This window comes from Hydra vulgaris, chromosome 07 (assembly GCF_038396675.1).
Source record: "Hydra vulgaris chromosome 07, alternate assembly HydraT2T_AEP".
Taxonomy (NCBI): domain Eukaryota; kingdom Metazoa; phylum Cnidaria; class Hydrozoa; order Anthoathecata; family Hydridae; genus Hydra; species Hydra vulgaris.
The window spans coordinates 14827352-14854614 of NC_088926.1; the positions used below are offsets into that span (position 1 = coordinate 14827352).

A 27263-nucleotide genomic window follows, 5' to 3' on the forward strand; every position below is an offset into this window, starting at 1 on the left:
TGAGCTTATGTGCATTAAAATTAGAAGTAAATTTAAAAAATCTAAAACTTAAACCTTCACAAATTGGAATAAAAACGACAAAAGAAAAATTAATTTCAACTAAATTTTATATTAAATATAAATTCTATAAAATTAATTTTCTATAAAATGCAATAAGTTAAAATTGAAAAAATATTAAATTTTGTTTAATAATAAATAAATCAATTCCTTATAAGCATTTTTGGAACAAAACTTTAACTAAATTTTAAAGACAAAATGGAACTTCTAGGTAATATTCTTGCTGGTGTTTAGTTTGACACTAAGATTTTTTTCTGTCTCTAATATTTTTTAATTCTGTGGAGCAAACTCGTGTTAAACTCCATGACCTTGTTGAAATTTTTTTGTAATTTTTATATGCCATTACTATCCAACCTTGGAAGGTACCGGTGCCTAAAGTGACCAAATAATGTGATTGAGACAAAATACCAAGTTCGGTTAATGCAATAAATCCAGTATCATTATATATTAAACCCCTTGAATGATTGGAAGTAAATAAAACTGCATTAATTGCCTCTAACTTTTTGTTAAAATAGTAACGAGCTTTTTCAACTACACTAGAATTCAATGTTATTATTTGATCAGATCCATGCGGGCCAATATCACTTGAAAGAAATATATGCTTAATTTTTTTTTTCACAACGAGTATATTAACAACTTTTTCAAGATTGTCTAAACATTCTTTAAATCTGTCAATATTATACCACAGTAACAGTCTTTCAGAACGAATGTGAATTCCAAGATAAGAATTATGTTTGAATTTCTCTCTAATAAAGTTATTTATTTCATTATAAACAAGTTTACTAAACTTAATTTGAGACAAATAAAATTCATGTGGTTGTGGAAGTGTGATATTAAAATGAGCTCTTTGATAACCAACTCCACGCCATAAAAATATAGAAACACATTTTTTCATTTGTATTATTTGTTTCAACCGTGCAATAGTTTTGATGAGTTCAACATCTATACAAATACCTTGACTAATAAACAACCCTTTGATTCTTGAACTAGTTGAAATTTTTTCTTCAATAAAAGAGCAGTTAGTCAAGCCACCATTTTCTTTTAACTTTGATTCTATTATACTATATTCTTCCTCTGAAAAATTTAAATACCTTTTTGTTTCATCTTTTCCTCCAGCATAAAAAAAATAAATCATTGTTGTAGAAGGACAATGTGACAAATAATGTTCTAAATTAACTATGCCATTAAGAGATAACCTTGAAAAAATATTATAAATAGATTCCATTTCAAAATAATTGTCCAATGGAAGAAACTCCCTACTCTTTTTGCGCATTGCACCTGTCCAACCACTTCTTAGACCGCAAAAACGAGAATGCCTAACAAATGGCTCCACAAGATTTCTATTTAGAAGAGTTGCAAGCAAACCAGCCTGAAGAAAATTTATTGCTGTTTTCCCAAGTTGTTCATAATGACCTAGCAAAAACAAATATTGGGAGGTCATCATTGTACTTGATCTGTTAGCAGAAATGATAGTTGGATCTTCATTACTATTTGAGTTTTCAGAACTTTCTAAAAATTTATTATCTTTTTCTAGGAATACGCCAATCTGTTCTACAAAACGATATGAACCAACTATTTCTAAAAAATATATTAAAAAATGCATAAACAGTGCTAAAATGTTCTTTTAACACAACCCACTCTGATGACACCTCTGGTCAGAGCGGGATGCTAGGGGAGTTGATTTAATATCTCTTTAGGCCTTAACTTTAGGCCTTAGTACTTTAAGTCATTTTAAGACACTTAATCCAACTAATTTATATGTCTGTTCCCAAATGGTACATAACAATGGTGTGCTAACTCTACATGTCTGTTGTCTTTTATGAGGCTTTTGCTATTCATTTCAAGGGACATTTATTTTTTTATTTATTTAGCATTAAAAAAAATTTGACTAAAAGTTTAATAATTCTAATGCTCATAAGATTAATTTTAAATAACTTTATGGTGTATTGAATAAAATTTATATACTTTTATAAACATTATATTATAATATTTTATATAACATTATTATAACTTTTTGTGGCAACAATTGTTTACCATAAAAATATCCTAACTTTTCATATTTTTATTGCCTTGAAACACTAAAAAAATTGATATCTTTAAAATGGTTAACATATTTTTTGTTTCTACAAATATGTAGTATGAAAATGTAAAAATAAACAGTTTTAAAAAACAAAATAAAAAAATTTAGAATTTTAAGAATAACCAATGGATAATTATTTTGAATCTTGCTCAAAGCACAAAAGTAATAGATAATTTGAAATGAAAGTTTTTAATTACCCTTTGAATAAATGAGTGTTTCAAATTTAGTCAGAAAATTTTTTCTTCATAAAGAAAACATGAACTTTAAATAAATGTTATTTGTTTTTTTAACAAAAAAACTTATTTGCTTATTTATTAACATAACATCAATTATTTTAATGTTTGTGATTTAACTATATTAAATTGTTTCAGAAATCTAAAGTTTAGAAAATTAAATCTAGCCTGTCAAAAGCTTTTTATTCATAATTAACATTTTTTTAACATTTTTAGTAACATACCTTTTGTTTATACAAATAAGCATCAGCTCAACATAAATTGCATATTTTGTAACCAGGACAACATTACAGTTAAAACACTTAACGGGTGATGCGGAAGTTATCGGACATATCCTAATTTCATTATTTGAGCATAATAATTATTTTTTGTGGTTTTATGCGTAGGCATAAATGTTCTATAAAATATAAACTTCATTATTTGAAACACAATTATTTAAATGAGGTTAAATGCAGCTCAACGAGAATCTTTTCGAAAGCGACTAAAAATGTTTTTTGTAAATAAACCTAATATTTGAAAAAAAATAAAATCGTAAATCATTTCGAAAAGGAAGGATTTGCTCGAAGTACAATATATGATAACCTAAAAAGACTTGAAACTGTTCAATCGTTTTCTGATAGAAAGCACCCTGGTCGTCCGACATTCTGGACTAGAGAAAAGAAAGCCGAATTAACGAGACTTGTCAACAATCGAAAAGGGGTCAGTCAGAGAAAAATAGGTATTAAATTCGGTGTAAATCAATCGACAATTGGTCATCAGTTAAAAAAAATCAATATTAAATATAGAAAACGTGAAAAGACTCCAAAATACACTAAAGAACAACAAATAAAGGCAAAGAAAAGAAGCAGGAAACTAGTTAACCAACTCTATAACACAAAATCGCTTCTAGTCATCGATGACAAAAAATACTTTTGTTTTGCAGGGGACAACATGCCTGGAAATTCTGGATACTACACAAACAACAAAAGACATGCCCAGAAAGTGTTCGTTTTATAGGAAAAGAGAAATTTCCAAAAAAATTATTAATGTGGATAGCCATATCTCACCGTGGTATGTCCAAGCCATTGTTTCGCACTTCCAAGGCTGTAGCAATCAATTTATCAATCTATATTAATGAATGTTTAGAAAAACGACTTCTTCCATTTATTCACAAGTATCATGGCGACTTTAACTATTCATTTTGGCCAGATTTAGCAAGTTCTCATTATTCTAAAGATTCTCTAAATTGGATGGACCAATATGTCTATTACGTTGATAAAGAATCCAATCCTACAAATGTGCCTCAAGCACGACCAATTGAAAATTTTTGGGGACATTTGGCACAGAAGGTTTACGAGGGAGATTGGCAAGCTTCAATAGAGCAAGTTTTGATTGATCGCATTAAACTAAAACTACAAGAAATTGATTTAAACTTTTTACAGTTGCATATGAAAGGCGTCAGAGCAAAATTGAGATCAATTGCAGATGGTGGTGTTTTTTCATATAAAAAATAATACATTTTTATTAAAAGATAAATGCTTTATTCAAAAAAAATATAATGGTAGTTTGTTTTTTTATTCATAAATAAGTTATTGACATTTTTATTTTGTCCGATAACTTCCGCATCACCTGTTATTGTTCAAAAAAAGTTTGAATAACTATGTCTATGTTATGTTTATGGTCTGTATATACCCAGGTATATACAGACTCTGATATTTTAATATCCTGACTATGAATTGTAGCATGTCTTTTATTGAACTGGAATTTATGCTTAATTTTTAAAACTTGACTATTGATTTAACATTAATTATTGAAAAATTATTAAAAAATTATTGAAAATAAACAAACTAAAAACAACATTCTGCTTACTACAAGATATGGAAAATAAGTAAGACCTTTAGTACTTAACTAGTTATTATAAAGTATTTTGAGTTAGTATGCATTAGAAAAATATATTACTTAAAACCTTGAAAAAATACTTTAAAATCATTAAACAGTAAGCTTTTTAGACAAATGCATTACCATTCACAAAGATTTTTTTTTAATTTATAACAGAATTTGCTTTCCAAATTCTGGAAAAATAGCTCAAATTGTTATTCCTCACAAATTTTACAATAATATTTTGCATTTATTTCTTTTTAAGAAGTTTTTGATTCTTCATATATCAGAATTAGTTCTCATTGCCACTTGCTGTCGTTAAAATTTATTGTATAAAAACTTGAAATAAATAGTCTGTATGGGAAGTAAAAAGAAAAAACTACTTACCCCAGAATAGATCACCACAATAATCAAAATTTGATTGTTGCAATTATATTCTACAATAGTACTGATACAAAAAAAAAAAAAGAAACCTCTAAACTAGTATTTAAATGTTTTTTTTTTACTTTTTTGCATCGATTTAACTAGATTGTTACAATTTTCATTTTTGCAACAACCTAGTTAAATCAATTGTAATTCAATTGAACTTTCCTCTAAATGATATCTAGTTCTTACTTTAGGCTATTTATAGATTTTATAGATTTTATTCAGATTGTGAATAATTCTTTGTGTAGGCTCAAATAGAATAATTGGATAAAATAGAATAAAATAATTGGAAGGAAAATGAATTGGATTGATTTAGAATGGGATAAAAAATACAAACACTAAGATAACTTTTCGGGCTTATATACTTAAAATATAATATTTAATATATAATACTTAATATTTAATAAAAAAATATAAACTTATAACTTTTTTTTTTTTATTGTAACTATTCATTACTTTAAAATTACTTTCATCATTAAAAAATACATTTCCAAAGATCACCCACTTCTCTTTATACAAGCTTAATTTTGTGAGCTAACCTCTGGGCATCAGCATGGGTTTTCCAACAGCAGCATCAACACCATTGATTTTCTTAAGTAAAATATTTCTGATTGTTTTTAAAAGGTATTTTTCACAGTTTTTGTTGAATGAGTTGGTCCACAATAACTTACCAACACATTCAACAACAACAAAAATTAAAACTTTTTTTGAACTCTGTAGTTTTTTTGACCTTCTAAATCCTGCATGACATTGGGTGCTACCTGTCATCTTTAATGTTTTTAGAGTAATTCTAATGCAATTCTCTGAAACTTTAATTTTCTTGTTATTTCTCTGCTATTGATTTTGGAGCCATCCTTCATACCTGCTATATGCAATTTTGTTGCTTTTAGACCAATTTCTTAAATATAATTTTTTAGATTTTATCTAAATAATTAAAAAGGGTTGTCACTAAACTAGATATCATAAACAATTTTATGTAATAAATATTTTTATTTTTATTTTTATGTAACTTTTAATAGGAAATGATCAAGCTGACATAAATTAATAAAATAATTTTAAATAAGAGTTGGGTTGAGAAGGCGGTAGAACCTTATTTTTTACAAAATTTTCCAGCATGTTTTTTTTATTCCTTTGATAAAACTAAACTTTAAAAAAAAAACTAACATGAAGTAAACTTCTTACATGTTTTTTGGAAAAGTCTTATCTTGTAATTATAAAAACTATAACCTTAGCTAAAAATATTTACACTTTTAGACAGAATAAATCAAAAACATTTAGTGTAACATTTGTATGGTAATTGTCTATCATCATGAATATTGTCAGTATAATACATTTTGAAATTTCTTTTTTTAAATAAGACTTAAGCTATTACAAAACTTAAAATAAGTTGAAAAAATTGTAGTTTTTTATAATATAGAATAAAAATATATTATAATATTTTTTACAATATAATTTTCATAATGTACTAACTTTTTTTTGGCATAACAGTTTTGTCAATTAATTGCATTGTTAGCAAGTAGATTTAGAGCCAGTTATTATTAGTTCAAACTCTCATTTACAAAGTAAAAAACTTACCTGTAAATTCAACATCATCCACTTTATTAATACCTAAAATTTCTTTTTTGAGTTGGTTCGAGAAAATATCTGAAAGTTTTTCACTGCTATTAAAAGTAACATCCAATTGATTAAAATACACCATGAGGATATGTAAAATGCATGATAGCAAAATAAAAAAGGCAATAAGCAACAATATACAACTAAAACCAAATTTCTTTCGCCTTTTTTTGCAGATAACAATTCCCTTGAATAACATAACCTAGAACACAACTAATTATGCTTTTATTGATTGAACTAAAACTAAAGTAAATAACAATTAATATATTACATAACTAACATAGTTATATAAGAAAATATGACATCAAATTATTATAGTACGCAATATTACTATTGTATACAATATACAGTTTTTTTAAATTGGTAATTCACCTCCCCATAACCAAGAAGGCCACTACAGTCCAGGAGGCTATTTTAATTTTGGTTACAACCCTCTCTCAACTCTATAACTTGAAACTCAAACTATTACAAAACAAGTGAATGCATGGAGAAACAAGTTGAATGCGGTACTTATTCTTCAAACTCAGAACTTCTTGTTTAAGAAGTATCATAATAACTCTATCGCTACACTACTACCGCATACTTTGACTTCTGGAATCATTGCATTTGGATAGAAATTACCTAAACATGAAGTTAAATCATAATTAGTTAGTATACATTAGAATGAGAACATCTAATAGTCACATGCTATCACATTTAGAATCATAATCACATGCTAATCATATTCAGAATGAGAACATCTAATAATCACAATAAACATCTAATAATCACATGCTATAAACCAACACACACACACACATATACATATGTATCTAAATATATATATATATATATATATATATATATATATATATATATATATATATATATATACACACACACACCCATTTTTTTTTTTTTTTTAAACATCTTCGCTTCCAACAAGGCTGCAAGCAGCCACTAATTAAAGTTGAAAGTTACTGAAAGAGAAAAGATGAAGATTGTAGAGCAAGATAACGATTGACGGACGACTTGAAAGATTGCAAATTATATGAATCAGGAAAGCAAGATGAAGGAAGCGAATTACAAAGAGCTGATGTTCGAGGAAAAAAACTAGACGAATAAGCGTTTTTGGTGCACTTAGGAACAGTCACAGAAAAAGGATGACACTTAACTGAATGACGAGTAACACGAGAATGAATTATAGTAGATGGCACAAGAGACGCTAGCTCTTTAGAGCAGTGCCTGTTATAGTATTTGTAGAAAAGAGAAAGAGAAGCAAATTTACAACGATGTGATAATGGTTGGAGGTGATAATGGTTGGAGGTTGGCTGCAAGAGCAGGTCCAACAATGTTTACAATGCGTTTTTGCACCTTGTCTAAAAGAGAAAGGACATCATTAGAAGATCTGCCCCAGATATGGCAACAGTATTCCATACAAGGCCGGATTTGAGATTTATAGAAATAGAGAATAGAATCCAAAGTAAGAAAGTGTCGAGCTCGATAAAGAGATGCAACCTTAGCAGATGCTAGTTTTGCAACTGATTTGATATATGGTTTCCAAGAAAGATTGGAAGTAAAAGTTAATCCTAGAAGATGAAGAGTAGATGACTCATCCAGTACATCACCGTTCATAAATATAGGAAGATCTAAATTATTGCGATAACGATTGGCTGAAAAAAATTGAATTTTATCTGAACTAAAGTTCACCAGCCACTGTGAGCCCCATGCTGTAGCAGAAGTGAGATCCTTTTCAAGCTCAAATGCCCCCTCCAAGCAATCAGAAGGTGTTGGTTTCTTATCACGACAAGAGTAAATGGTAGTATCATCAGCAAACAATGCCACCTTAGATGTGACAATATCTGGAAGATCATTAATGTAAATTAAAAAGAGTATAGGGCCAAGGGTAGAACCTTGAGGAACCCCTGAAGTTACAGAATAAGAAGAAGAGTGTTGTCCATCGAGGACAACTTTTATGCTACGATTGGAAAGAAAGGATTCAATGATCTTAAAGATGTTGCCGGATACACCATAAGAAGAAAGCTTATGGAGAAGACCAGCATGCCAAACTTTATCAAAAGCTTTTGAAATATCAAGAGCGATGGCCTTAACCTCTCCACCTTTATCTAATGCACGATAAAACCTGTCAGTTATTACTGTTAGCAAATCAGCTGTAGAACGAGAAGATCGAAATCCATATTGATGGTCAGAAAGTAAGTTATTAGATTCAAGATGAGAAATTGTTTGTTAATTAAAGATTCAAAAACCTTGGTTATGATAGGAAGAAGACTTATGGGACGGTAGTTAGACGAATCAGATCGCTCTCCAGAATTTTTGAAGATAGGGATAACAGATGCCGCTTTCCAGCAGGCTGGAAAGCAAGACTCTGATAAGCACTTGTTGAATAGTTTTGAGAGTATAGACGACAGCTCCGGAGAACACTTCTGCAAGACAATAACAGGTATGTTGTCCGGGCCACAAGCTGTAGAGGAGTCTAGGCAGGAAATCACTTTAGATACAGATGCTGGAGTGATATGAATGTTAAGCAATGGATCAACCTGTTTGTTGGCAATATCAGGTAGAACGCAACTAGTGGAATCAAGAGATGATATTGATGAAAAGTTTTTAGCAAACAATTCGGCTGTCTTTAGGTGAGGTGACAGTCTAAACCATACAAGAGAGGTGGAATTACAGATTTGCCCTTGTTATTGATATTATTAAAGATTCTCCAGAAGTCACGAGAGCCTAATTTTTGAGATGAGATACAAGATTTCATGAACTGAGAATAGCGGGTTTTGGCGTTAGACAAAACCTTTTTACAATTGTTTCTAGCAGTAATAAACAGAGGTCTGTTTTCTGGAGAATTGTTTTACTGATAAATATGGAAGTAACGGTTTCGATTGGCAATCGCAGCAGCACAGTGTGAAGAAAACCATGGAGGAGAGTGAGGCTTGACCTGGAATCGTCGAGAGGGAATAAAAGATTCCATGCCAGCCTGAATCCACGAAGTTATGTAAGAAGCACATTTGTCGACAGGAAGACGAAAGATTTCTACCCAAGGGCGATCACGAAGAAAATCACGGAAAGAATCCCAGTCAGCTTTACTGTAGTTGTAAGAGGTACGATAATAGGGGGATTCAGGTGATGAAAAAGAACGAGGTATTAGTTTTAAAGAGATCAAACTGTGATCACACACAAGATATACACACAAATATATATATATATATATATATATATATATATATATATATATATATATATATATATATATATATATATATATATATATATATATATATACAGGTACCCAGAATCAGCCATTTTGTTTGTGTACCCAGCACCGGGTACCTTGAAAAATATTTTTAACAGGTATAACCTTTAAGTGCTGTAACTAATAAATAATAAAAATAATAAAACAAATTTTGTTTTAGTGTTACTTTAAATTGTGCAGAAATATTATTAACCAGATAAAAAATAGCGCAACAACCAATAAACTTTTTGATAATTTCAGAAGTTGATAATTCATATGTACTAAATCTAGACGTGTCTCACTTAAATAAAGTTTTTTTTATTTAATTAAGTATTTTTACTATATTATATTGCAAAAAAAAAATTAAGTATTTTTGCTATATTATATTGCAAAACGTTGATAGCAGATAATATTGCAAAACAGAAATTGATTTATACATATATAAAACCCATAAAGTAAATAGAAATAATATGAGAATACAAAAGAAAGAAAAAGAAAAAAAAAGGGAAAAAAACACCTAATTGCTTCTTTTTATTACTTAAAATGCAAGAGAAAAACATTTTTCAAGATCAATCAAGAGAAAGTTTTAAAAGTTTAAAATTTTTCACAATTTTAATTACGAAAAATGAATGAAAGTTTAATACTTTGCATAGGTCATTTTTAAATAAGGTTTTTGCTAAATGATCATTTGCAATAAGTAAACGTTTAAACCAATGACCTTTTAACTAACAGAGATGATTTTCAACTGAATTTTTTTCCCATGAAGTTTGGGAAGTCGGGCGAGAAATCAATGGTTTTGGCACACTACCTCATTTCGAAAAAAATTCATTAATTTCCTATAAAAATCAACAATTTCTTTTAAAAAAAAAAAGTAGGGGAGAGGCGTGCCCCCTCAGAAACTAGAGGAGACGCATTCCCTCTTGTTTATGAGGCAAGCAATCTACCACTGTGCCACAGCTGCTAAAAACAAAGAAATATTGCATAGTTTTAAAGGGTTTTAATTATTTGTTAGCTGTTTTTAAAAATCTAAATTCTGTTCAAATGAAGTTTTCAATCAATTGAATTTTGAGTTTTTTTCAGATTATTGTTGGAAAAATTATTTGATTGTCTACTTTTTAATTATTTCGAATGTTGATAATGTTTTTTATTTGTCACAAACAAAAAATCATAAAAGAAATTAAAATGAAATACAGCAAAAAAGTGTAGTCTAAATTATTTTTTATTTGTTTAAATTTTTTTTTTTTTCTTTTTTAATGGACTTGGTGCCAGGTACCCAATATTTACCACCGGGTATCCAGCATTTACTGGTTTTGTCACTTCTCTAATATATATATATATATATTTTTTTTTGTTATTCACCTCCCCAAGGCCGAAAAGGCCACTACAGATAAGGAGGCTACTTAATAGTGGTTATAACCCTCTCTCAACTTTAAAACTCCGAAACACGAACCTTGACAAACAAGGCCGCTGCGCGGAGAAACAAGTTGAGCGCGGTACTACCAGGGACGTGGTGGGGATCGAACTCGGAACCTCTGGCTTATAAAGCGAGCGCTTTACCACTACACCACTACCGCATAAAATACATATATATATATATATATATATATATATATATATATTTATATATATATACACAGTACTGTTCAAATTATTACGATAATTAAGAAAATTTTTTAGATTAAACTTTACTTGTACTTTTTGTTCTTAAAATGCATTTTAGTAAATAAGTATTATGATTAATATCATACCTGGGGCATTACTGTGAGATTTTAGTGCCTGCATATTAGATTTGTACTTTAAAAATTTTTAAAATATGTTAGTAATGTTCTTAGTTATAAATATTCAATTATTTGCATTAGGCAGGGATTATTTTGCAAGAAGTTAGGCTACCAGAAATGATTTGATTTGAGGTCTTGAAACCAGACCATCAACTTCATGCACAAAATCAAAATAGTCTTCAGTGTTTAATTGTTTTATTTATTTACTTTAGTAGCAATGGTGAAAAAAAAAGATTTATCTCCCCTTAAAAGGGGTCAGATTAAAGTTCTCTTGGAGAATACAGAGCTTACTCAATGTCAGATAGCTTTAAAATGAAGGGTGACTCAGAACATCGTGTCAAGCATAAAAAAGAACATGCAGCATGGCTCAACTGGTACTCCAAAACGTAAAGGAAAATGCGGCAGAAAGCGAATATCATCGCGACAAGATGATTGAGCTTTGGCGAGACTCTCTAAATCTAACCGCAAGATGACATCACGCAGATTAATGGTTGAAATGAACACTTTAGGTGCTCAGATGAGTAGCAACATAGTGCGAAGAAGATTAATTGAAGCTGGTTTGAGGGCATACCAACCAAGAAAGAAACTGAAATTGACCGCTGCAATGATGAAGAAAAGATTATTATGGGCCAAACAATTTGCCACGTGGACAGTGGAGGACTGGAAAATGGTGAGTTGTCAAAATGTACTTCCATACTGTCCAGCAAAATAATTTTTAAATATGATTAGTGACAAACAAATTAAATGAAATTTAACTTAAATAGAAATTTAAATGTTAGAATGAGAATAATTGTAACAGTTGTAAGCCTATAATAGTAGTCTGTGTAATTCACTGCATATGTGTGTGTTTAAGGTATGTTTTTTGGATGAATCAATACTGGAAATATTAGACAAGGATTGCCACTATGTAAGAAGAAGACCAGGAGAAGAGTTTCTTCCACAGTGTCTGGCGCAGAAGGTCAAACATCTGACTAAAGCCATGGTTTGGAGCGTGATATCTTTTAAAGGACCTGGACATCTATACATTGTAGATGGCATAATGAATGTGAAACAGTACAAGAAAGTGATCAGAACTTGTCTGATTCCTCAACTAGAGGACAGGTTTCCTGATGAGAACTGCATTTACATGCAAGATGGGGCACCCTGCCATACAGCAAACATTATCAAAGATTACTTTTTTGACATCAGTATGGAAGTGTTGCCCTGGCCAGAAAGTAGTCCTGATATGAATCCAACCCAAGAGTAAATGAGGTCACCACCACTAACAAACGTGACCTAATCGAACACATTAATCATGTATGGTATCACAATCCAGATATCACACAGTTAATTTCCAAATACTATGCAAGTATGTCGAATAGAATTGCAACACTTATAAAAGCCAAGGGTGGTGCAACCAAACACTGGAAACATATGCACAATGAGTAAATTGTATGCAGTACATGTATGTTTGCTAAATTTGGGCTTATATATTGAATACAAGGAATAAAAACCAGTTTTTAGTGTAAAAAACAAGTTTTTGGTCAATTATCGTAATAATTTGAACAGTACTGTATATATATACAATATATATATACATATATATATATATATATATATATATATATATATATATATATATATATATATATATATATATATATATATATATATATAACTATTAATATAATTTTAACCAATACAATGAAAAATGTATGTCAAACAAAATCTCAACTTCAAAAAAAATTTTTTTATATATTTCTTTAAAGGTTTGTAAGAAATTAGTACAAAATATATTTAACACTAGAGGCCTTTCAATGTTTCATCAGTAGTGTTAGTTTAAGTGCTGTTATGTACAAATTCATTTATTTTTTGTTACAAAAGTATTTTTTAATCAATTAATGTATTGTTGCTATTAGTTACCATTGTCTAATATTTTTTAAAACAGGAAGTGTTAGTTAAAAGTATCATGCTTTTGTTTATGCAAATGACTTTCATAAGATAATAAATTTTTATTACTTTTAAGTTCCAGAAATACAAAAAGCTGGAAAAATGGTTCCATTATTTTTTTATTTATACGTTGGCAATCATATACATGATTGTCAAACCTGTCTCTTGAATGGCCAGTTCTGCAACTTGAAATATGACCATTAGTGCGATTTCTCAAATTATTTGTTTTTCCAGTATACATTGATTGACCATTACAAGACAAACATTTTAGATAATAAATGACATTCTTGCTGCTACAAGTAATGTGACTTTTAATGTTCCAAATAGTACCGTTGGATGTTACGAAATTATTTACCTCTTGTAGGTAAAATAAACAAATTTTGCAACGACTATCATTACATTTAAAAATTCCTATCTTTTTGTTATTAGATGTTGTGGAATTAAATTTAGCAGAAGTAAGTTGTCTCAGTAAATTTGGTGGTTGTTTGTAAGCTATTACAGGATTTATGTTAGAAAATATTTTTTGTATTCTTTCACTGGTGGATAAACTGAGTAGAAGTTTGGTTTTAGTTAATATAGGTTGGCAATTCAGGTTGCTGTAAAATGTAGTGACTAAAGGAACGACTTCATTATGTTTCTTTTGTTGAGCTGTATATATATATGGAGACATATAAAGTAGAATAGTCAAAACATGAATTTTACAAATACGCTCAACAGCTAGATAAGATTTATGATTACCAACAACATTAAGACCAGTAACATTTTTAATGTTATTGATCAGATTATCAATAACATTAAAAACAGTAACATTTAATGATCCAGGAATTGAGGGTGCCAATCTACTATTGTTTTTGGATGATTGATGGTTCACTAGCTACTATCTGCTATTGACAATTTTTGTGGAGTAACATATATGGTGGTAAATGGATTCCCACAGCATTAATGGCTAAACAAACAGTAACAGTCTATTATTATATAAAGTGCATATTGAAAGCAGTAGTATAAAATAGACTAGTGATTTCAGGAATACATAGTGATAAATCTGGCAATTAATGAATCCATGCAAGCAATCATTATTTTCAAAGCCAATCTATGATAAAGTTTATACTTACATATATATCAGAAAAAATATTTTCATAATAACACTTCAAGCCCAGTATTATCCTTATATGTGCAATAAATATTGTATTAAATCATGAAAAAAATTTAATTAGATATTAGAGGGCATTAAAGATTAAAGAGTTCATCCAGCTCTAATTTAACAATAATTGCATCACCAATAAAATATGTAATAAAATATATAATAGTCTTGAAATAATTCCATATTGAAAAACTTTTTGAATATGAAATAATTGGAATTATTACATATTCAAAAAGTAAATAAAAAGTTTATAATAAACATTTTAACGAAGATTAAGCAAATAATCCGTCAAGCCAGAGATTTCCGGCTATTAGTACTTTAAGGATGCGTACTCATGCACCACCATAAAGATAATTGAAATAAAATGAGCATTGTTTGTTGACAAAAAATTTTTTTTTTGAGATTCAAAATTATTTCATCCAAGTTTGAGATTCATAATTATTTCATCTCAAATTTGGAGTTGGCTAATAAACATTATCATACTGGTATCTGTTCCCATCACAGAAAAACTCTGGATCTTTGAAAAAGATATAAAAGAACCAGTAGCTCTTCCAGCAGCATATGATTTTTCTACTGTGCAAATTTTCATTATTATAAGCAGTCAACTTGAATGCGCAGTTTGTGATGTTGAAAAGGAAACTACCCAGACTTTTTTTCCATTTTTGACTGATCTTCCAAGGATCAGTCAAAAATAGAAAAAAAAGGAAGGCCAGTAAGGTCACTAAAACAGTTCTGCCACATCCTCAACCCATATCTGTATGCTAGAGATGACTGTGTACAGTTGGACACATTTAACCACATTCCTGCAATATATTAGTTTGCAAACATAATCTTGAGACAGCACTGTTCAAACATACTAGTTTGAATAACATAAATTCGTTGCAAAAATAAGTAATAAGTATATATGATAAATAAAAGTCATTTTTGGCATTGTAAAGAAAAAATGTCACTATCATAGATCATCCATGTCATATTTGAAAAATCCGGAAAAATTGTTTGAGTAAAATATCCAAAATATTTTTTCCCTTATTTTCCTTTTAACTTTGTTTTTAGCTGATTTTTTTCAAATGTTTTTTTCAATTTTTTTTTTATTTCTCAATATATTACTAAGTGAAAAAGCTTAAAAAAAAAACTTGAATGAATAGAACTTGAATGTATAAACTTGAATGTATAGAAAATGTTTTAGATATCCGGAAAAAATAAAAGCTGAAAAAAATATCCGGAATTCAGGAAATATCCAGAAAAAGATAATCCTTGCACTATATGAGTAGTGCTTATATATGTGATAATTGTATGTAAAAAAACAATCTTAGACTGCAGTTTAAGGAAATATGAACATTAACTTCATAGGTTGCACACATTTTTTTTTACATGTAATACCTAATGAAACTAATGAAACTAATGAAACCTAATGAAACCCTAAAATTTAGCAAAATTTTAGGGTTTTTTAACTAATTTTTTTATCAGAAAAAATAATCTCAAAAAGTGCTAAGTGGGCACTAGCAAACCCATATATTTTTAAACTCCTATAACAAAGAGGAATAAGATGCTTTTTAACTAAATTGAGCCAACTTAGCACTTTTGAAGAAAAAAAAAAGAATGACCCTTCCCTTTAGTTAAAATTTTTGTAAAATATATTAAAAAATACTTATGCAAATAGTTTTACATTATTTTGTACATATTTTTATAAGGGGAAGATGTGTTCAGTAAAAGTGTATATCTAGAAATTAAAAAAAGGATTAACACCAATTTTTGACCAACACCTTCAAACCCGCCCCCCCCCCTTTGTTTTTGAACCTTTTTTTTACCAAATTTAATATAAGTTAGTACAACCATTAACAAAAAAAATATTGCAGCATTGAAATCTGTTTTAAAATGAACAAATTGCAAAAGTTAAAATCAAAACTGAGTGCTTTGTGGTGTATATAGTAATATAATATTTTATATTAATATAATAGTAATATAATATAGTAATATAATATTTTTACTTTTCACGTAAACCTTTTTATATTTTGAATTATATTATTTTAAATTTAAATAATTTTGTTTAAAAAGTTATTAGATAATCAATCAACAAAAATATTTATATCTTTAGTTTTATAATAATAAAGTTTAATGAACTTGACTTATTTGAAATTTTTATTGCTGAGGAAAATACACAACCAAAAACTATTTCTACAAATATAACAGGTTGTATACTGATAATTGCTAAGGCACTTGGCTCCAATAAATTGACATTTGCACAAAAAACATTAGTTCAGAATAGCTGGCAAGGATCTGCATCTGAAGAAAAATTAACATAAAAAAATGGGTTATGCTGGCATATAATTCAGGGCTGGTAAGGAAACCAGGTAATAACAAAATATTACGATTGATAAATACTAGACTCTCAATAAATGACTCCTAAATTGTCAAATAACAGACATTATTAACTGAATGTGGATATCATCTTATCAAGTAATTTTTGACAAGAGATACAAAACCATTCTGCAAATTTTGGTATGAAAAAGGACGTTCTGATAAATAAACATAAACAAAATGTTGCTAATAACAATAGTAAGTGACCGGGGCCCCGGCCCTGGCTAAAAATGAGACTTTTTGCAAACCCTGCCCCAGCCCTGGCAATATTATAAGATTTAGCAGGAGTTGATAGCAAGGGCTAAAAAAAAATTTATGATACTTTTTGTATTCTAATTTTATATTTACATTTACTATTTATTACATACTGGCATATATTTATATATTTTTAAACTCTAATTTACTTTCAACAAGATTGCAAGCAACCACTATTAAGTTATGACTTAATAGTTAACTGAAGACTTTAAAAGTTGCAGGATGTATTAAAAATGAAAACACGAAGATGGGGAAGAGTTAAAAGGCTTTGATGTGCAAGGACAAAAAACTGAATTAATAAAAGCTTTTGTAGCATGAAGGAACAGATACGAGCTATAGATCTCTCTTCTGTAAATCCACAAGCCACTACAAGCCTTAGGCTTGCATCAGATAACCAGCGAAAACCAGCGTTTGTTCTAAGGAATCAAAAAGTGAAGATTTTTTGTTGAGACACGAGTATAAAATTGAGTCCTTAGCTAATAGAGATACTTTAGATGTAAAATTTTCATGAAGATTTTTATTGTAGATAAGAAACATTACAGGAGCAAAGATAGAACTTTGTGGTACCCTTAAAGTTACTTGAAATAAAGTGGAGAGTAGGCCTTCAAGAATAACTTTAATTCAGCAGTTAGAAAAAAATAATTTATTATTTTCAAAAACTTTATATAAAAAAACTAATAACAGAGTGAAGGCTATTCGTAGGATAGTTGGAGAGGTCAAAATATTTTCTATAGTTTTGAAAAATTGGAACCACTTATTTAGCACTTTTTAAAAGTTTAGCAAAAATTGAAGAGAATTCTGGAGAATACTTTTCTAAGACTATGATGGAAATCTTGTCTGGAACACAAACTATAGAAGTGTTGAGAATTAACCTAACCATTAGAAGCCATAGTGATTTTAATGTTTAACAGTGGGTTAATCTGTTTAGCTGGCAGGAAGAGTGTTACCATTAGATTCAAGAGTTGAATTAGAGTAAGATTTTTTCTTAAAAAACTCTGCCTTATAATGGGGAGAAGTAAAAAGCCAGACCCGTGGATTAGAGATTAAATGTTGAACTTACTTTAGTTAATGACACTGAAGGACTAACGAAGACTTATCAAAAACCCCTAGATCCTAACATCTGAGATAAGAAACAAGATTTAGTAAACTTAGAATAACAGAGCTTAACATTAGACATGACCTTTTTACATTGGCTTCTTGGAATAATAAAAGGACATTTGTTTATAAGAGAGATGTTCTTCCAAAAAAGATGAAAAAAATGGTTACTGTTTAACAAAGCAACTGCTCAAGATTGTAAAAAATGCAGAGTAGAATGAGGCTTGATTTAATATTCAAGAGAAAGAATAGAAGCTTCTAAAATGCACTTTATGCATACATATTATGGGTATAAACATATATTTTTGCTATATATTTAGATGCTGGCAAACAATAACATTGTCACTGGCAAACATTTAGATCCTTACATATTTATATAAACTTTAGTATTGATATGGTGTAGTATTTGCCAAAATAGAAGATGATCAGATGAATGTGTGGTGTGACTCTAACACGACAAGAAAAAGAGGCATAGTCTTAGGCAGATTACAAAAAAGGGTCTTATCAGACAACATTTGTTAGAGAAGATTAAAGTGATTTATGTATCAGCATGTAGAGAGGTAGAAGCTTCAGGAGAAAATGGTAGCGATAGAAGTAAGAAAACTTGAAGAGAGTGCCTTATATATTGTATGAACAAACGACCACAAACCTGGCCCCGGCTCCGGTTATATTTTATCAAACCAGGCCCCGGTCAAATATCAACCCCAGTCATTCACTAAATAACATTTCATCTGAAGATGAGACTTAATTTAAAATATTATTATATATAAATATATTATATATAAAAATATTATCATATGAATAAATTATGTATTTTAATATTTTTTTTGATAATTTTAATTGTTTTTCTTATTGATGTACCTTGGTTATCTTTGTATTACAAAACATACATACATATTTATAAACATTTATACGTATTTTTGTTATAACCAATAAAAAAAAAGCAAATTTTATGAAATTTTCAATATTTTGATTTTTTAAAATGACCTAAATATCCTGCAGCAAAATTATTTTTTAGTTTTTCCAAAATTTACACATAAAAACTTTTCCAAAGTCTTTAATCAACCTTTTCAAAAGTTATTAATCAGTGTCCGTGAAAAAAGCTGTTTAGCCCACTGCGTAGTGTTCTCAGGAGCTGGAAAGGAAAGGTGTTTTTTGAACCCAACCTAAGAAAAAAAATAGGTTTTGGTGGAAAACAGAGCTTTAGGTCTTTTTTTTGACGTTGCAGAGCTTCATAGCAAACAAAGCATTTAGTTTACTGCAAAAGTGAGCTTTTATTATTTAACATATTACCTGTCAAATATGAAATATAAAAGAAAATATAAAAGCTCTAAGATGAAAATATAAAAGTTCTGTCTATTGTGAACACTTTGAGACTTATTTTGAAATTTTAAAATATGTAATAACCTTGAAAAAACTCATGATAAAATAAAGTATTTATTGCACATATAAGTGAAAATATTAGACTTTTGTGTTTTAACAAACACATATTTTTTTCTTGGATCCTAAAAATGAATTTGTAGAAAAGAGAGAAATAAATATATTCCCAGATCATATGGTAAAGATTGGGATAGAAGTAAGAGGATTTTTAAAGGTTTGTTTAAGTATTCTAGATTGAGGACAGGTTAAAATACTAGAAATACAAAAAAGGTTTAAAGCATGACAAGTTCAAGGGCGGAGGAGTCAAGAAACTCGATATTATAGCTATTTTTCAAAATGTTAAAGAGAACCACCACAACATCAAGCAGGTGATAGATCAGTAGAGATAGGGGCAGAAAAGTATTTTTTAGCATTTGACTTAAAGCATGCTAATTTTAATAATTATTTTTAGAGCTTTCTCTACTCACCCTTGCAGTTAGTGTGAACTATCAATCGGGAATCAGCTTATCATTATTAAAATTATTTTCTTTTGCAAAAATGAAAAATCATGTTGATTTTAATTCCGTATTTAAATGTAGGTTTTTTTATCAGGACACAGTATAATTAGAGATAATGCAGAACAGTACAAAAGGACTTGTGTAACTCGCAAGATAAAAAAAAAAACTTTCTGCTATATTAACTAGATGATATACCTGTTTTAAAAATCTTTTTCCCAATGTATATATAAATATATATATATATATATATATATATATATATATATATATATATATATATATATATATATATATATATATATATATATATATATTTATATATACATACATTATTAAGTTTAATAAGTTTTGGAGCTGTGCTGTTCTACATAAAACAGAGTATACTGTAATATATACATGTAATATATTACACATATAATAATATATATATATACATATATATATATATATATATATATATATATATATATATATATATATATATATATATATATATATATATATGTATGTATGTATGTATATATGTATGTATGTATGTATGTATGTATGTATGTATGTATGTGTATGTATGTGTATATATATATATATATATATATATATATATATATATATATATATATATATATATATATATATATATATATATATTAAATTATGTTACTGAATAAAGATCTTACATTCACGGATATTTACAAATAGTAAAATAACTAATATTAAGTAAACACCTATAATTCTAATAATACATAACAAATATGACATAATAACAATAGTAATGCCAAAGCTAACAATATAAAAAAATACTAATATTATTTGAAAATAATGATAATACTATTATTATTAGTATATACTAATTATACATACATATATATATATATATATATATATATATATATATATATATATATATATATATATATATATATATATATATATATATATATATATATATATATTATATGTATATAATATATACATAATGTATATAATATATATATATATATATAATACATATATTTAATATATATATATATATATATATATATATATATATATATGTATATATATACATTATGAATATATATAATGTATACATATACATTATGAATATATTATATACATATAATATATATATATATACATATATATATATATATATATATATATATATATATATATATATATATATATATATATATATATATATATATATGTATGTATACATATATATACATACATATATATATATATATACATATATATATATATATATATATATATATGTATATATATATATATATATATATATATATATATATATATATATATATATATATATATATGTATATAATATACATATATATATATATATATATATATATACATATATATATATATATATATATATATATATATATATATATATATATATATATATATATATATATATATATATATATATATATATATATATATATATAAGATTAACTATTATTATTTAACATTCTAAAAGCGTGGTTTAGCTGTAGGGCGGTTAGTTTCACTTTTTTCAGGGCGGCGTTTTTCAATACGCCATAGAGCCGTATATTTTTTTTATTTTTTTGTTCTTTAATCTTTACAAATTCGTAATATATAATAGAATCTTTACAGAGTAAGTAAAATCTAAAAAAAAAATCACAAAGATACGTTGTACAAAAAATATATAAAATAATACTGTTAAGTATAAGAAATTACTTCAAAGAACGCGGAAAACTTGCCGTCTTGTCGTCAAGAAACCGCTACGCGTTACTAATATTTTTGGATACTTCAATTTGAAATAAGTTTATATTAAAAAAAAAATGTTATCAGTTTTCGGCAGAATGAAAATAAAAATCCAAAATGCAAAAAACAAAGAATGCAGACAAATAGAAGTTTTTCATTTTTTTTAATTTTATTTTAATTCACATAAATATAAGTAGGTACACGATTTGCTAAATAGGTAGTATATAGTGTTTTAAGTGTTGATAAATAAGCCTATTATTTGTTTTTGTATTTTTGTTATTGCTGTTGTTTTTGAGTTATTTAGAGTTATTAGAGTTATTAGAGTTTACATTGGTTTCGGAACAAAGGGCGTTAAATGCCAGAATCGAATTTGTGAAAATGTTCTAGAACCGAATTGTGTAAAAACTGCTTAGATTCGAAAAAGATTTAACTAATTTCTGGAATCAAATTTATTGAACATAAAATGAGATTATTGAATATCACTAAAAGTTTAATGTAACTAAAAAAACTTTAAAAAAACCTAATTTTTTTCGCAACCGAATAATTTAGCATCGAATTTGTACAATCGATTTTTTTATAATCGAATTTGTAATTTTAAAACTTAATTACTTTTCACAGCCGATTAATTTAGCGTCGAGTTTTTTTACAATCGAAGTTTTTTACAACCGTAATTTTAATGCATTTTTGATGCAGTTCAAAGACGGCATAATTTTTCAAACTGGTTTTTGTGTTAAAGGTTAAAGTGTACATGATCCTTCAAAAAATGGTTTTTATTATTTTCGAAAATAATATATTTTTTTTGTTGCAAAGTGTTATGTAAGCATTGTAAAATCCAACGAATGCATGTGAAAATATGTTTAAATTTAAAATAGCAAAATGGAATACAGAAAAATTGAAGGGGACAAACGGAAAAGATTTGTGTATGTTGCAGGGGACTTTGGCTACATCAAAAATAAACAATGGTTTTGTGTATCTCAAGTGTAAGCACCGTCATCAGTGGCGGATTTACCATATGCGAGGCCATAGGCAAGTTTTCTATTATATTAGTTGAGTTTTAAATTCTTGTGTTCTATTGTGTTTTGGATATTTATTAGAACGTAACGAAGCAAAAAGCGCACATAGGTTTTAAATGTACATTAAGTATTTTTTTTATTTTGGATGAAGATGCACTAATAAGACTACTCAAAATGCGATACCATTTATTTTTTTCGCAGATTTTAGGAGGATCGATTACATTGACTTAAAACTTAACCTTTCTGACTTTTAAAGACGCAAACTCATCAATTAAATCAGAACAGTCCAAGGACCGACTTATTTTATTTTCAATGGAAATTAAAGCTAATGCAGATAAGCGGTCTTGACCCATAGTGGAACGTAAATAGTTTTTTATGAGTTTTAATTTGGAAAATGACTTCTCTGCGCTTGCCACTGAAATAGGGGAAGTTAGTAAAATTCGTAGGGCAATAAATAAATTTGGAAAAATTTCGATTAAAGAATTTGCCGTAATATACTTCAAAATTTCCAGTGCATCTTTCGATTCCGCTGAAGCTTCCATTCTTAAAAATGTATTTATTTCCGAGTATAACTCTTCATGGTTCACGTCCGATTCTTCTGTACTAGGATTTCTCAGTGATATTTCTAAATTTTTACAATCATTCAACAATTCATTTGCATCTAAACTTCGCATTTTTTCGGTACGGGTTAAAAAACCTAATATTTGTTGTATGAATCAAGCATTTTGAATCTTTCATTTAAGCTTACTAATGCAACATCAATTATTGCATTAAAAAAATCTACTTTATATTTAGACTTTCCATTTAGAGGTGTATCAGTTCCTTCATATTCACGTGTCTTGTGAAATTTTCATATGTCTTGCTGTATATTCTTCATATGTCTTGTGCAACAGTAAAAATGTAAAGACAATATTATATAAAATAAATAAACAAACAAACAAAAAGTCATTCAGTTAGGAGGATGGAAAAACAGAAAAAGCCTTTGAGACGTGCAGGTGTATATGGGCAAAGATATATTTGTCACAGTCATTGTCAATGTATATGAGACTAGAAACCGCATACTCTTTCATATGGTTGCCAGGCATTATGTATAACGCAAAAAAAATTGCTACATACATAATAATAGATGTATATGTAGGTTGAAAATAAAGTTCAATATTTTATAAAAATACTGTTTATAAAAATACTGTACGCATACATTATATTGAATTTTAATAAATGAGTTTCGTTGATTATATTTATTGTACTAAGAAATTTTTTTTATATTACTTGTACTAAGAAAAAAAAATGCGAGGCCACCTGAGCGCGAGGCCACCGGCAAATGCCTGCTTTGCCTGTGCTTAAAACCGCCGCTTACCGTCATTTTTGCGTCAGCTATTTTTAAATGTTAATAATTTCTCTTTTTCAGAAACCACTATCCTGTTTGTTGATGCTACATTTCGTGTGGTTCCTGCCATCTTCCATGGTGGTCAGCTGTTCAATATTTCACTGGAGTTAGGAACAATGATCGTGCCTGTTCTGCATGTCTTAATGAATGAACGAAAAGAAGGTCTCTACCTACGTGTTTTAAAAAGCTTCGCGAACTTTCTTCAACTTTAGTGCCACAGGCTGTGATGGCTGACTATGAAACTGCCATCGAAAACTCTGCCAAAGCTGTTTTTCCAAACATAAGAGTAACCGGTTGCAGATTTCATTATGCCCAGGCAATTCTCAAAAAGATTAAAGCCATTGGTCTGCAGGTGGAATACACAAGGAATAATGATCCAATCATCAGAAAATGGTGTCGTAAGTTTATTTCCATGAGCTTGCTACCACCCAATTTAGTAAGGCCTGAAGTTGACAAACTAAAAGCTGAAGCTAATCATCACAGTGACATTGCTGTTAAAGAAAAAATGAAAAGTTTGTTCAGTATTACGAAAGGTATTGGATGTTCCAAAAATCTCCTGAGATGTTTTCTGTTCATGGCGTCATCGTACTAACAACGTGTCTGAATCCTTACACTCTAAGATAAATCGTTCAATGGCAGCACACCCTGGGTTTTGGCGTTTCTTGGACGAACAAAATGTAAGTCTTTATATAATAGCACTTTAGTGTTTTGATGCAGCAGTTGAGATCCTATCCTTAAAACTATCTTTAAAATATCAATTTTAAATAGGTCGTCTATCCAATGGAAGTTGAGATGCTCCAGATCCGAAATGGTTCCCAACATAGAAGAGATCTGCGTCAGGATCGTCAAAGGCAGCATGAACGCCTTCGTGGGTACGAAGAAAAGCTTGCAAGTGGTGAATGGACTGCAACCAAATTTCTTGAAGCTGCATCATTCCTCTGCAACGATATGAAAATGCCAAGTGATCAGGAAGTTCAAGAATTCATTGAACAGGTTAGATAATTCGTTACAATTTATAACAATAAACAAAAAGTATTTACTGCATTGTATTCATGTTAGCGGTTTGTTGTTGTTGTTTTTGACTGGTGGAGAACATCTACTAGTTAGACGTTTTATATTTACACTTTTTTTTTGGAATAAACTGTTGATGAAGAATCTCAATCAAATGGACAAGCTGCTGTGGTGGAAAGACCAATTGAAAATGTTTGCAAAGTTTGTCTCGTGAACAATCTTCAAGTTGTTGTTTTTCCTTGCCGCCATCTTTGCCTATGCCAGCGATGTGCTGAAGCTACTTAAAGTAGTTCTATTAATCACTGTCCAGTATGCAGAGGACCAACATCAGATTTTATAAATGTGTTTATTTAATGTACTATTTAAAATACTATTGCATACATTAAATTTTTTATTTGTTTAACTGATTCGATTCTAGAAGATTCGGTTCTAGATGGTGGTTCTATATTATTTGACTGAAAGAAGTTTTAATAATATAATTTAAAAAAATCGATCCTAAAAAATTTGACTGTAAATGATTCTATCCTAACAAAGTTCAAATTCGATTCTAAATAGCTTCGATCAATAAAAAATTTGATCGTCTCATTCTATTCTATTTAAATTCGGTTCTGACATCGGACACGAAAGTTAGTTTTATGCATAGTTTTAAATGCTTTGGGGTTAATAAAAATTCATAAAGCTGTTAGTGTTTAAAATGAGATCTTTTAATAACGTTTTCAGAGTATTTAAGTTATTCGATTTTTCCAGTTGAATATTTTTGGATATTAATTTGTTATATAGACAAAGACTACGGTACGAAATGGAAAAGCGCGAGAGATAAGTTTTTTTAAAAGGTACGTTGAAGTTTCCCGTTCCTCTGGTGTGGTATCTATTTTGCTATTTTGGAAGAAATTCTTTGAAAAGTAAGAAGGAACAATTCAATGTTTATATTTGAGCATAAATAACAAATTTTGGAATATATTTATTGAATATACATTTAATTTGGTTAGTTTGGATTTATGAGTACTCGCCCATGCAACATTAGCGTATATGTCGTAGCTTTGTATGAATGAGAAGTATAAGAACTTTAAATTTTCAGGAGACAGTATAAAACTAGCTTTGTAGAGGATACTAATGTTTTTTGATATTTTGGTATTTAATACATCTGTATGTGATTTCCATGAGATGTTCTCATCAATAAGTATCCTTAGAAATTTAGTTGCATGGGTTCTCTCTATTTCTTTAGTATCTATATTTAGCGAAGGTAAATTGGGAGGTATTTTTTTAAGATTAGAATGAAAAAGAATGTATTTGGTTTTTTCTGTGTTTAGCGATAATTTGTTAGATTTTAACCAACTGTTTATTTTTTCAAGTTCAGTATTTGTAGTTTCATAAAGTTCTGTAATTGATGAAGATGCATAAAAAAAATTGCTGTCGTCTGCGAACATTATGACATCCAATTTACTTGAGGCTTTAGGAAGATCGTTTATGTATATTAAAAACAAAAAAGGTGCAAGAATGGAACCTTGGGGGGCACCGCATTTTATTTTGAGTAATTTTCAAAATTTCTTTTCATGAGCAATAACGCATTGTTTTCTGTCTAGTTAAAAAAATTTGAACAGTTCAGTGCAACACCTTTTATCCCATATTTTTCAATTTTCCTAATTAAGATAGCGTGATCTACTGTTTCAAACGCCTTAGATAAATCAACAAAGACTCCAAACTATTTTTTATTTAGGATTTTGTTATTTGTTAGATATTTTATACAGCTTATTGTATTACTCTCTCCAAAAGTTTTGAAAATACAGGAAGAACTAAGATAGGTCTGTAGTTATTTAGTGTAAAAGAATCTCCGGTTTTTAATATTGGTATTACCTTAGCTATTTTTAATTTATCGGTACAGATCCTGTAATAATTGAAGATTTAAATATTTCATAGATAATTGTTCACCGGAAACACATTTACAACTATATAGCTACAAATATCGTCGTCCCAGGGGCCTTATTTGTCTTAAGCGAGTTTTTTGCAATTTCTAGTTCTTCATGGTTTAGTCCAGAGAAAATATTTAAATAGAAATGTTGGTTTGTGATATAGGTTTCGAAGGAGATATCAGGGCATTGAATTTTTGAAGCCATGTTAGGGCCTATGCTTGCAAAAAAAACTATTGAAGTTTTCAGCGATAGAAA

General features: G+C 28.5%; 1 protein-coding gene and 1 long non-coding RNA gene across 2 annotated transcripts; one reads left to right on the forward strand and one right to left on the reverse strand.

Moving 5' to 3' along the window:
* Nucleotides 1–157: 157 nt before the first annotated feature.
* On the reverse strand, nucleotides 158–21684 carry LOC105843285 (uncharacterized). The gene is made up of 3 exons (XM_065801154.1): nucleotides 21661–21684; nucleotides 6229–6888; nucleotides 158–1635 (listed from the first exon to the last, which is right to left on the reverse strand). Exons 2-3 carry the CDS (start codon nucleotides 6464–6466, stop codon nucleotides 299–301), a joined length of 1575 nt encoding a protein of 524 aa, XP_065657226.1. The 5' UTR covers nucleotides 6467–6888; nucleotides 21661–21684; the 3' UTR covers nucleotides 158–298.
* A 610-nt stretch (nucleotides 21685–22294) lies between these two features.
* Nucleotides 22295–26086, forward strand: LOC136082309 (uncharacterized). Its single transcript, XR_010639582.1, has 3 exons — nucleotides 22295–22713; nucleotides 24109–24764; nucleotides 24856–26086. It is a non-coding gene; the product is annotated as an uncharacterized LOC136082309 (long non-coding RNA).
* The last annotated feature ends 1177 nt before the right edge of the window (nucleotides 26087–27263 follow it).

Bases quoted from the DNA above. Each gene is read 5' to 3' on its own strand.
- LOC105843285 (XM_065801154.1), bottom strand. From the start codon at position 6,466: ATGTTATTCAAGGGAATTGTTATCTGCAAAAAAAGGCGAAAGAAATTT. The intron at 1,636-6,228 runs GTAAGTTTTTTA...TATATTTTTTAG, and splicing joins GGATGATGTTGAATTTACAG to AAATAGTTGGTTCATATCGT.